General features: G+C 45.5%; 1 protein-coding gene across 1 annotated transcript; it reads right to left on the reverse strand.

The window, feature by feature from the left end:
• Positions 1–2,532: 2,532 nt before the first annotated feature.
• Positions 2,533–11,482, reverse strand: LOC141544633 (disintegrin and metalloproteinase domain-containing protein 1a-like). Its single transcript, XM_074271053.1, has 2 exons — positions 11,341–11,482; positions 2,533–5,027 (listed from the first exon to the last, which is right to left on the reverse strand). The coding sequence occupies exons 1-2, from the start codon at positions 11,480–11,482 to the stop codon at positions 2,533–2,535; spliced, it is 2,637 nt and encodes an 878-aa protein (XP_074127154.1).
• Positions 11,483–12,843: the final 1,361 nt, after the last annotated feature.

Here is a 12,843-nt window from a genome sequence, read left to right on the forward strand (position 1 = left end):
ATTTTATTCCTCTTCCATTTTTCTTTCTTTTTCTTGAGGGCATCTTCTGTTCTCAATCATCAAGACTCAAAACTTGCAAGCTATCTTGACTTTTTCATTCTTTGTCATCTTCTGTGATTGGATAGTTGCAAAGTTGATGGACTATACTTCTGAAATATCTCTCAAATTTGTTCCTTTTTTTACTCCTGTGGTTAACACCTGTTTTAAGGTCCATATCATAACTTTGCCTATTCTCTTGGAATAGGTACTTAAATGGTTTCCCTGTCTCCTGAAATTTCTCTTTCCATTCCATCCTTCACATGGAGACCAAATAAGTTTTCTGATATCTATATCAAACCAATCATGTTTGGGCTTATAATTATTATTATTAGAGAAGTGAATTAAAAGCATTGGGTTTGGAATTAGAAAGACCAGAATTAAAAACTAATCTTGGATACTTCCTAGCTGTGTGATAAATCACTTAACACCTCTCTGTCTCAATTTCCTCATCTGTAAAATGGAGATCATAATAGCATCTACTTCCCACAGTTATAAGGATCTAATGAGATAGTATTTACAAAGCTTTTAGTACATACACAGTAAGTTTTTAAATAAATATTAATTCCTTTCTCCTCCTATTCAAAAACTTTCCAGGAATCCCCATCACCAAATAGATTGAAAGCTATTTCTTAATCTCTCCTTGCTCTTTTCCACATTATATCCTATACTGGGAATAGACTTTCCCTCTTTTCCAGGCTTGCTCTGGCTGAACAACTTGTTGTATATAATTATCATGGAATACTATTTTGCTATAAGAAATTGAGCAGGATACTCTTAGAAAAACCTGGTAAGACTTGCGAAATGAAACAAGCAGAATCGGAACATTGTACGCAGTAATAGCAGTATTGAATGATGCCTTAGCTACTTCCAGCATTATAAAGATCTAAGACAATTCTGAAGGACTTATGAAAAATGCTATTCACCTTCAGAGAAAAAACTAATGGAATTTGAATGCAAATTGAAACACACTTTTTATTTTTCTTGGAGTTTTTTTGGTATGTATTTTCTTTCACAACATAACGTGAAAATGTTTTGTATGACTGTACATGTATAACTCATAAAGTTGCTTGCTTTCTCATGGTGCGCAGAGAGAAGGCAGAGTGAGAGAGAATTTAGAACTAAAAAAAAATCTTAAATGAATGTTAAAAGTTGTTTTTATATGTAATTGAAGAAAAAATATAAATAAAAAAAAAATCTTTCCTCCCCAGATGTCTCCTAGATGTCACCATTTTTTCCTCTCAATGTTTTTTTCCAAATACTCATATAGTTTTCAGCATTTATTTTTGTAAGATTTCGTGTTACAAATTTTTCTCTGTCCTTTCCTTACCTCCCCCTCTCTAAGACAGCAAGCAATCTGATATAGGTTATACATGTAAAATCCTTTTAAGCATATTTCCATTTTTGTCATGTTGTGTAACAAACAGCAGACCAAAGAAAGGAAAAAAAAAAAAACCACAAGAAAACAAAGGTGAAAATACTATGTTTTCACCCACATTCAGTCTCCACAATTCTCTCTCTGGATGTAGATGTCTTTTCCAGTCCAAGACTAATAGAATCGTCTCAGATCACTGAATTGCTGAGAAAAGTTAAGTCTATCATAGTTGATCATTGCACAATGTTGCTGTTACTGTGTACAGTGTTCTCCTGGCTCTGCTCCCTTCACTCAGCATCAGTTCATATAAGTTTTTCCAGGTTTTTCTGAAATCATCCTTGACTTTATAAGCTAAAGTCTCCAGATTTCTCTGTGAGAAAATTTAACTTTACTTCCTATGGAGTCGTAAAAGAAAGTAGCTTTGGGTTACTCCAATTGGGGGGACACCATGGCTTAAAGGCAAGTCCGAGTCTGGAACCAGAAAGAACATCAGAGCTCCAGAAGCAAAAACAAATCATTATGAGCCAGTTGAGTGGGAATTGGCTGAGTGTCTCACATTCCTCACGGCTGAGAGCCGCTCTCCCCTAGTATATCAAAAAGTAAAGACGTCTGCAGGTTGGAAGACTATCTAGGGGATAATATAAGCAGGAAGGGGGAGGCATCAGGCTTAGAAGAAGAAAGATGTTCGGAACATCAGTCAACTGGTCAGAATCTATGAGAGCTGATCCAAGGAACTCAAGTGCCATTTCCCAAGTGTATTCTGAGAGGCCCTTTGGAGGAAGGTCAGCAAGGGGGCTGGGCAGATGGGCCACTGAGGGTCTCTGGCCTCTCTATGACTGACGAATCACACCCCAGCCCCTTCCAGGGCACCCTTCCAGAGTTTTCCTGTAATTTTAAGTCACCGGAAAATATCAAGTTAGGGACACCATTGAATTTATTCTTTATTCAAACCGTCTCGTCTCAGGGAAAACAAAACACACGTTTTTCTGGGGCAGCCGTCCCACTTCCATGTCCGTGGTATGACCCATTCTTGGTGCCCGGCCCAGGCCATGGGGACCGCGTGCTCCCAGGAAGCCGGTGTCTAGAACTCCATTCATGGCGGGCTGAGCACCTCCCTCCCCTTAGGGATGAGGAGGTGGATTCACTTTTTCAGAAGCTTCACAGATTTCAGTACGATTTTCATCCGCAATTGGCCAAGGGATTCTTTGGGAGAAAAAGAGCACAAAAACAATAGCGAGCAGACTCATGAGGAGGATGATATTGACAATCAAGGCGGAGATTACGACAACGATAGCTGGGATTTTTTTGTATTTATTAGGACACTCCGGAGCGCTTGTGCCCACTGGAAGGGGGCTCTCAGAGGTGGGGCTGAGGCTGGGAGGGGCCGATTCAGAACCCTCCTCATAAAAGTCAGGTTTGGCGCCAGAGGTAACAGCTCCAGGCGCCACTAAGCGGCCGGCTTGAGTAGGAGGGGGGTTTGTAGTGGACATCGGGACTCTGACGGCCAGAGAGACAATGCTGCTCTCCAGAGGGGGGCCGCTGTCCACGCTGCCCCCCGGGCCCTCGGCCTCGCACGCGGGAGGAGCGTAGCCGGCGTCACAGTGGCAATGCTCCAGGTTGTTGCAGACCCCTCTGCCGTGACACGTGCTCTGGGGCTCGCACTCGGCCAGCGGCGCCTCAGAGCACGTGCGGTTCACACAGACCTGGCGGGGGCCGCACCAGGTGCCCGCCTGCACGGCCCCGCCCTCGGGCACAGCCACGTCCTCGAACAGGTCGGCCGCCCAGCACCACACGTCCCCGAGGGGGATCTGGAGCAGCGTGTGGTGCTTCCGCATCCGGGGCAGCCTGCTCACGTGCTCACACAGCAGCTTCCCGCACAGGACGTGCTGGGGCTCACAGGCCACAAAGGCCTTGCTCAGGCCGGGCTGGCCGCCGCCGCAGTTCCCGAAGCGGTCCCCCCGCGTGTTCAGGAGGCGGTAGCAGCTGGGCCGGGCCGCCCGGGAGCCCGCCCCGAACAGCGCCTCGCACTGGCCACGCAGGCTCCGGCAGCGGCCGCGGTAGCAGCGGCCCTCGCCCCGGCAGGGGGCGCCGTCTTGCTGGTAGCTGTCTGGCTGGCAGTGCGGGGTCACGCCACTGCAGAACTCGGGGAGGTCGCACTCGTCCACACTGGGGCGGCAGGGCGTGGCGGCCTTCACTAGCCTGCACTTGCTGCAGCAGGGCCCCGAGGCGCAGTCCGAGCCCGGCCTCCTCTGGCACGAGGGCAGGCAGCAGGCCGCCTCCAGGCAGTCGCCATGATCGCCATCCCCGCAGTCACACTCCTCCCCCGCGTCCAGCACGCCGTCCCCGCAGCGGGGCTTCCTGGGCAGCGGCCCGGCCACGGGCTTGTCGTAGAGGCAGGAGCCGTGTGGGGCGTACACAAAGTCGTAGAAATCCCCCAAGCTGCAGTTGCTGAAACCCCCCCGCAAGCTGACGGGGAGCCCCATGAGGCAGGAGGGTCGCTTGGGGCAGAGGCAATTGGGGTGGTCGTGCCTCATGCCCAGATTGTGGCCCAGCTCGTGGGCCAGCAGCGCCGCGAAGGCAACAGGATCTTCGTGCGGGAAAGCCTCGACTCCCGCCGCGCGCCCGGGCGCACAGGCCCCGCCGAGAAATGCTTCCCCCGCGCGCTCCCCGGGGTCGTAGCCCACTATGAGGTGGGCCACATCGTGCCTTGCCCGCAGGACCAGCTCCCCTTCTCGCCAGTGGTTGAAGGTCCGCAGGACTTCCCCCAAGTCCCCGGAGACCTTCACCCGGTCCCTCTCGCTCCAGATCTCCAGGCCGACCAGGACCACCCCGAGCCTGATTGCCCGGCTGTAGGTGTTCACGTGGGCAAGGGCATCCGTCACCGAGCGCACCGTCTTGGTCACGTTGCTGTTCCACATTAGGAAGCGCCTGTTGTCGACCACCACAAACAGCTCCAGGTACTTGGTGTGGGACCAGATGTAGTTGACAGGCTCTTCTTTCCCATGGCTATAATCCTCATTCCCTATTGGATGCAGACCGACTGTGGATTTGGGGGCATTTTCTCCACTGACCTTACAGGAGCCTCTGACATGCCCATCCATGTAGTATAAGACATGCTCAAAATCCTTGGAGGTGCCAATGGGCTCAATGCCGTAGACGAATTCCTCTACAGCTATCATGCCTCTGAGGCCCCAGCAGGTGCTGACAGACACCAGGGATCGCAGCTCGCCTTCTACGTACCCATCATAAAAGCAGTCATCTTGGATAAAAGGTGCATTCACGTCCAAGGCCTCCTGGGTGTAGGTGTAGACAGGAAAGTCCTTGAGGAACAAGCCTCTTTTCAACCTCAGCTGAATTACCTGCCTTTTACCTCTCATTAATAGCATATAGGACAGTTTTTCTATTGATTGCTCCTTGCTTTTGAAAGTTACTAATTTCTTGGGGATGACTATTTCGTAGTAAGAATAATGTTCCTGGGCATAACATGTGCCTGGGAGAAGGATGCCCACCCACCAAAAAATGATCTCCAGGCCAATGATGAATGAGCCCAGTCCAAGACTTATCTGAGGCCCATTAAAGGGATATTTTTTTCTCCTCTCATCCATGACCTGGCTCCCTGGAAGAGGGACCAGGGGCTGTAACTGGTGAGACTAGAGCTGTAGCCACAGACATGGCCCACAGGAACCAGCTGGTGATGCCTGAGATTTTGTCCCTGAGTGCCTCACCTTTGTTCTAATGACATGGTCCTTGCCCCCGGACCTCTGCATGTGGCCTGCAAAGGATCCCAGGTCCTCTGGCCACTTTCTGACTCCTGCAGATTCCACTTCTGGTCTTTGCCACGGTCTGATTCTGTGACCTTCCTAGGACAGCAACAGTTGTAGTGTTTCTTGGACCATTCCGGGCTCCATTCTTACTCTTATTTTGTCCCCTGAGAAGGCTCTACCAAAGAGTACCCCAGTCCTGAACTAGGATCAGGATAAAAAGATTAAAAAAACAAACAAACAATTCTTACTCCTTCCTTAACTGGGCTAAACAAGATAAAACACCCCTCCCCCACTGCACCAGGCATCCGTTGCCCTGCCAACTCTAAGAATCCAGTTCTAGCCTCCTGTTCTCAAAGATCACACCATACCTTACTGTGTTCCATGCTGTCCCTCTTGGCAGGCCAGTGCCTTGCCTCCTTGATCCCAAAAGCTCAGCTTCTAACCTGATGGTGACTTCAGAGAATATCCTGGGTATTCACACTCTCTCTTCAAGGGGCCCCTGATGTCCCCACTTTTCTCAGAGAACATGAATACTTTTTGTCCTCCTTGGCTGCCACATGCCAATGACAACTGAAATTGCTATTATGAGACCCCAGATGAAAATGGAATACCCTCAAATAGGGGGCACATAAGAATCTGAAAAATTGTAAGTGATCCCTCCTTATAACCAGGAAAACAAATGATTTAGCTTCCAAATAGTGTGCCCTCTGCTTCTACTAATGCATGTTTTAGAGCACAGCTTCTTAAACTGTGAGTTGTGACCCCATATGGGGTCACATAACTGATTGTGAGGGTCCCAAAATTATAATTTAATATCAATGTTTGATTTGTATACATATTTTATATACCTATAATACCCAGGGTCATGTAAAAAATTCTCAGGAAAAAGGGATCACAAATGGAAAAAGTTTAAGAAATCCCATAGTAGCTGGCAGGTCATTTCTACTGGGGGTCAGTGTTGGACTTGAGGTCATGAAGTAATTTCTGACCGTCCCTATATATTTTTGGACAAGTGACCAATCATGCACAGAAAAATAGGCCAAAAACTAATTGGAAACTAAATAACCTAATCTCAAAGAACAGGTGGGTCAAAAAACAAATCATAGACACAATCATATCAACCAAGAGAAAGATAATATACCAAAACTTATGGCATGCACCCAAAGTAGATCTTAGGAGAAAATTTAGATCTCTAGATGGTTAAATGAATAAAATAGAGAAAATTGATGAATTGGGTATGCAACTAAAAAAGCTAAAAAAAGAACAAATTTCAACATCCCCCCCAATTAAGTAGCAAATTAGAAATTTTGAAAACCAGAAGAAATTAATAAAATTGGAAATAAGAAAACTGTTGAATAGAACTAAGAGTTAATTTTATTTTAAAAATAGATAAGCCTTTGGTTAATTTGATTAGAAAAAAGTAAGAAATATTTAACATATATGGGACTACCTGCCATATTGGGGAGGGGGTGGGGAGAAGAAGGGAAAAAGGTGGAACAGAAGGTTTTGCAAGGGTCAATATTGAAAAATTACCCATGCATATGTTTTGTATATAAAAGGCTATAATAAAAAATATTTTTTTTAAAGTAAGAAAACCAAATTACCAGTATCAGAAATGAAAAGGGTAAACTTACCACCAATGAAGAGGAAATTAAGGAAATAATTAGGAGTATTTTGCCTGATTATATGCCAATAAATCTGACAATATAAGTAAAAATGAATGGATATTTACAAAAATATAAATTGTTCAGATGAAAAGAAGAGGAAATAAAACATTTAAGTAGCCCCATTTTAGCAAAAGAAATTCAATGATCCATCAAGAAACTTCCTAGAAAATATCTCCAGGCCCACATGGATTTGCCAGTAAATGAACGCTACCAAACATTTAAAGAACAATTAATTAGAATGCTATATAAACCATTTGGGAAAACAATGAAGGAGTCCTAACAAATTATTTTTTGACACACCTGTGTCAGGAATCAGGAAGAACAAAATAAAGAAAATGAATATTGATGCAAAAATCGTAAATATTAGTACACAGATTACAGAAATTTATCACCAGAATTATATACTATGACCAAGTAGGATTTTTACCAGGAATACAAGGCTAATTCAATATAAGGAAAACTATTGGTATAATTGACCATATCAATAACAAAACTAACAGAAATCATATGATTATCTCAATAGATGCAGAAAAAGCATTTGATAAAATACAATACCCATTCTTAATAAAAACACTACAGAACATAGAAATAAATGGGCTTTTCCTTAAAATGATAAGTAGCATCTATCTAAAACCATCAGCAAGTATTCTATATAGCGGGGATAAGCTAGAAGGATTCCCAATAAGATCAGGAGTGAAATAAGCATGCTATTATTCAATATTGTACTAGAGATCACTATTATCATCACTATTATTCAATATTGTATTTGAAATGTTAGCTTTAGCAATAAGAGAAGAAAAAGAAATAGAAGGAATTACAGTAGGTAACAAGGAAACAAAATTATCACTCTTTGCAGTTGACATGACAGCACATATAGAGAATCCTAGAGAATCAACTAAAAACTACTAGAAACAAGTAACAACTTTAGCAAAGTGGCAGGGTATAAAATAAACACATAAACAATATTTCTATATGTTACCAACAAAACCCAACAATGAAATGGAGAAATCCCATTCAAAATTACTATAGACAATATAAAATATTTGGGAGTTTACCTGCCAAGAAAAAGCTGGGAACTATATGAATACAAATTACAAAACATCCTTCACACAAATAAAGTTAAATCTAAACAACTGGAAAAATATCAATTGCTCATGGAATAGGCTGAATTAATATAATAAAATGACACTTCTATTATTTTTTCAGTGCTATACCAATCAATTTGCCAAAACTACTTTACAGAGCTAGAAAAATAATTTTAAGAAAAGTCATCTGGAAAAAGTCAAGAATATTGAAAATGGAGAAAATTGAGAATGGAAAGACTGCAAAGAAAGGTGGTTAGCCATGTCAGACCTAAAATTATGTTATTAATAGCAGTCATCAAAACCACTTGGTACTAACAAATAGAGTAGTGCATCAGTGGAATAGTTTAGGTACACAAAACACAATAGTCAATGACTATAGTAATTTACTATTTGATAAACCCAAAGACTCCAGTTTCTGGAATAAGAGCTCACTATTTGACCAAAAAAAAAATTTCTGGGAAATCTAGAAAACAATATGACAGAAACCAGGAACTGACAAGCATCTCACATTTTATATACCAAGATAAGATCAAAATGGGCTCATGATTAGACACCATGGGTGATACTATAAGCAAATTAGTAAAGCAAGCAATCGTCTACATATCAGCTCTGTGGAGAAGAGTGGAAATTATGGCCAAAGAAGAACTAGAGGGCTATCCAACTGTATATTGATCCAACGATATTACTTAGGTCTGTATCCCAAAGAGATTAAAAAGAGGGAAAAGAACCCACATGTGCAAAAATGTTTGTAACAGCCCTTGTTGTAGGAACAAGGAATTGGAAATTGAATGGATGCCCATTAACTGGGGAATGGATGAATAAGTTATGGTTATATGAATATTAGAATATTATTCTATAAGAAATGATAAGCAAGCTGATTTCAGGAAAGCCTGGAAAGACTTAGATGAAGTGATGCTGAGTGAAGTGAGCAGAACCAAAAGAACATGGTGCACAGTAATAGCAGGATAATGTGATGATCAACTTTGATAGACTTGGCTATCCTCAACAATACAATGATCCAAGACAGTTCCAATAGATTTGGGCTGGAAACTGCCATCCACATTCAGAGAAAGAACAATGGAGATGCAATATGGATCAAAGCATTAGTATTTTCCCCTTTGTTTGCTTTTTTCCCTTTCAGTCTGATTTTTCTTATACAACATGACAATATGGAAATATGTTTAAAAAGGATTGTATGTGCATAATCTATATCAGATTGTTTGCTGTCTTAGAGTGGGAGAGGTAAGGGAAGGAGTGAGAAAAATCTAACACAAAATCTTACAAAAATGAATGTTGGAAACTATTTTTATGTGTATTTGGAAAAATGAAATACTTTTGAGGGAAAAGAGGCAACATCTCACACAGAAAAATATCTTAAACTGTCCAACTAATCCAAGATGAGTTATTTCTCAAAGGAATAAAACAAAATGCTCACCCCAAAAGAGAGAGAGAGAACAAGCATGTATATAGTGCCTATTATGTGCTGTGTTAAGCTTTTATAAATAAGATCTAATTTTATTCTCACAACAATCTTGGGAGGGTAGGTGCTGTTATGATCCCCATTTAGAGCTGAGGAAACTAAGTCAGACAGAAAGAGTATGCAAGTTGCCCAGAATAATACTTGGGAAGGATCTAAGCTAAATTTGAATTCAGATCTTCTTGACTCCAAGATGAGTACTCTGTGCATGATGTTGCCCCCTGCCTGCAAGTTGCATAACTTCTCTAAGGCTATATTTTCTTTTCTGTAATATGGGGTGGTTTGGAGCAGCTGGGTGGCACACTGGATAGACTGCCAGACCTGAAGAAAGGAAAATAAGATTTAAATTCAGCCTCAGATATTTCCTAACTGTGTGACCCTGGACAAGCCCCTCAATCATATTTTCCTCAGTTTCCTTATCTGCAAAATGAGCAGGAAATGGCAAGCCACTTCAAAAATGAGTAGGAAATGGCAAACCACTTCAGTATCTTTACCAATAAAACTCTAACAATAACTCTAATATGAGAAGTTGGGAGCAACTGAAAAACACGTAAACATCTGACTCTCAGCTTCCTTGTCTTATTATGAAAGAAAGATACAAGCTAGTTAACAGTGCAATTGATTTAATTTGGAATTGATTGAAAAGACTGAATCAAAGTCATGAAAGTCAACTTAATGTTTTTATCAATAACTTACTGATTACTAGATAACATGAGTACAGAATTTGTAAATGGAAATCAAAAGGACTTAAGATAGTAATGATAGCTAATGTGTATCTTTAAAATTTACAAAGCTTTTTACACAGGTCATTTCATTTGATCCTCTGAACAGCCTTGTAAAGGGAGGCCATTGTTGTTTCTATTTTACAAATAAGGAAATTGAGAGTAGGGAAGATTAAGGAAGGTTCTCAAGATCACATGGGTCTTTGTGACTCCAAATCAATTTTTTCTACCCAGTGGGCAACCTAATTGCCTATTCTCACTTATTGATAACTGATCAAAAAAAAAAAAAAATTAGACATAAGGGCAACTAGGTGGTGCAGTGGATAGTGCACCAGCCCTGAAATTAGGAGGACCTGAGTTCAAATCTGGCCTCAGACTCTTAACACTTTCTAGACATGTGACTCTGGGCAAGTCACTTAACCCCAATTGCCTCCGCAGGAAAAAGAAAAAATTAGACATGTGTCTAAAGTACCTCCAGTGAGGAAAGATATGGAAGGTCAGTATTGGCCCCTCTGGTCATGCACTATATTAGGATACTTATTCTTAAACGGTGTTAAGGCACCTCTGTGCCCAATTGTTGAGCCTTCTACAATGTTCCAAATTCTTGGAGCTCTTAGGAAATAAGTCAGGTGTGGACAAAATTTTATTCATTTATTTAGACTCTTCCAGCTCCAGATTGATAGGGTTGGAAAACTCCCAGCCTGCATTTTCATTTATGGTCTTCTCCCGTTTCCTCTAGAGGCCATGAAGACCAGGGAGGCCAGTTACTTGATGTAACTCCATTTGCCCCTCCCTAGTACCTCTGCTTTATGACGTGCTCATCCTGTATCTCATTTTGTGTCTTTCTCTTCCTCTTCCTCTTCCTCTTCCTCTAACCCATGTAAGGACTCTTTTACTGAGTGCCTGGACTTAGTCTTATAGAAGAAATATAAGGAAACCAAAGTCAATAGGATGGCTAAGAAGATGATGGAAGTCAAAATCCAGACAAAGAATATGTTTTCTGTGTTTTCTTCTTCATAGATGGTAAGCATGGGAGGACAGGTGATGTCTGGGTAAGAGAGAGGGGTGGAGTCAGAAGAGGAGGAATCTTCAGGGGTAAGGGGCTCTAGAGAAGTTGTAAAAGGGTGTTCTTGAGCAGATAAGGCCATTGCCTCATGAAAACGGATACTGCTCTTAAAAGGAAAGGTTCTGATGTCCACATAAGGCTCTCTGACATCCAGGGAAGTCCTGCTTTCCGGAGAAGGGCCGCTGTCCACGCTGCCCCCCGGGCCCTCGGCCTCGCACGCGGGAGGAGCAGTAGCCGGCGTCACAGTGGCAGTGCTCCAGGTAGTTGCAGACCCCTCGGCCGTGACACATACTCTCGCGTCGGAGCACGTGCGGTTCACACAGACCTGGCGTGGGCCGCACCAGGTGCCCGCCTGCACGGCCCCGCCCTCGGGCACAGCCAAGTCCTCGAACAGGTCGGCCGCCCAGCACCACACGTCCCCAGGGGGATCTGGAGCAGCGTGTGGTGCTTCCGCATCCGGGGCAGCCTGCTCACGTGCTCACACAGCAGCTTCCCGCACAGGACGTGCTGGGGCTCACAGGCCACAAAGGCCTTGCTCAGGCCGGGCTGGCCGTCGCCGCAATTCCTGAAGCGGTCCCCCCGCGTGTTCAGGAGGTGGTAGCAGCTGGGCCGGGCCGCCCGGGAGCCCGCCCCGAACAGCGCCTCACACTGGCCACGCAGGCTCCGGCAGCAGCCGCGGTAGCAGCGGCCCTCGCCCCGGCAGGGGGCGCCGTCTTGCTGGTAGCTGTCTGGCTGGCAGTGCGGGGTCACGCCACTGCAGAACTCGGGGAGGTCGCACTCGTCCACGCTGGGGCGGCAGGGCGTGGCGGCCTTCACTAGCCTGCACTTGCTGCAGCAGGGCCCCGAGGCGCAGTCCGAGCCCGGCCTCCTCTGGCACGAGGGCAGGCAGCAGGCCGCCTCCAGGCAGTCGCCATGATCCCCGTCCCCGCAGCGGGGCTTCCTGGGCAGCGGCCCGGCCACGGGCTTGTTGTAGAGGCAGGAGCCGTGTGGGGCGTACACAAAGTTGTAGAAATCCCCCAAGCTGCAGTTGCTGAAACCCCCCCGCAAGCTGACGGGGAGCCCCATGAGGCAGGAGGGCCGCTCAGGGCAGAGGCAAGCGGGGTGGTCGTGCCTCATGCCCAGATTGTGGCCCAGCTCGTGGGCCAGCAGCGCCGCGAAGGCAACGGGATCTTCGTGCGGGAAAGCCTCGACTCCCGCCGCGCGCCCGGGCGCACAGGCCCCGCCGAGAAATGCTTCCCCCCGCGCTCCCCGAGTCGGAGCCCACTGTGAGGTGGCCGCTTCGTGCCTCGCCCGCAGGGCCAGCTCCCCTTCTCGCCAAGTGCCCGGAGCCCCTCACCCGGTCCCTCTCGGTCCAGATCTCCAGGCCGACCAGGACCACCCCGAGCCTGATTGCCGGCTGTAGGTGTTCACGTGGGCAAGGGCGGCCGTCACCGAGTGCACTGTCCTGGTCACGTTGCTGTCCCACGTGAGGAGGCGCCTGTGGCCGACCACCACCAACAGCTCCGTACTTGCTGTGGGGCCATCTGCAGTCCAGGGCCTCGGGTTCCAGCGGCCCTTTGTCCTCCGTTCTCCTTTTCTGCGCCCGCTTCTGGCTCCGTGGCCGTCCTCTGCGGTCCCTCTGCAGGAGCTCTGGAGCTGCCCCTCCCCGCAG

This window comes from Sminthopsis crassicaudata, chromosome 1 (assembly GCF_048593235.1).
Source record: "Sminthopsis crassicaudata isolate SCR6 chromosome 1, ASM4859323v1, whole genome shotgun sequence".
Classification (NCBI taxonomy): domain Eukaryota; kingdom Metazoa; phylum Chordata; class Mammalia; order Dasyuromorphia; family Dasyuridae; genus Sminthopsis; species Sminthopsis crassicaudata.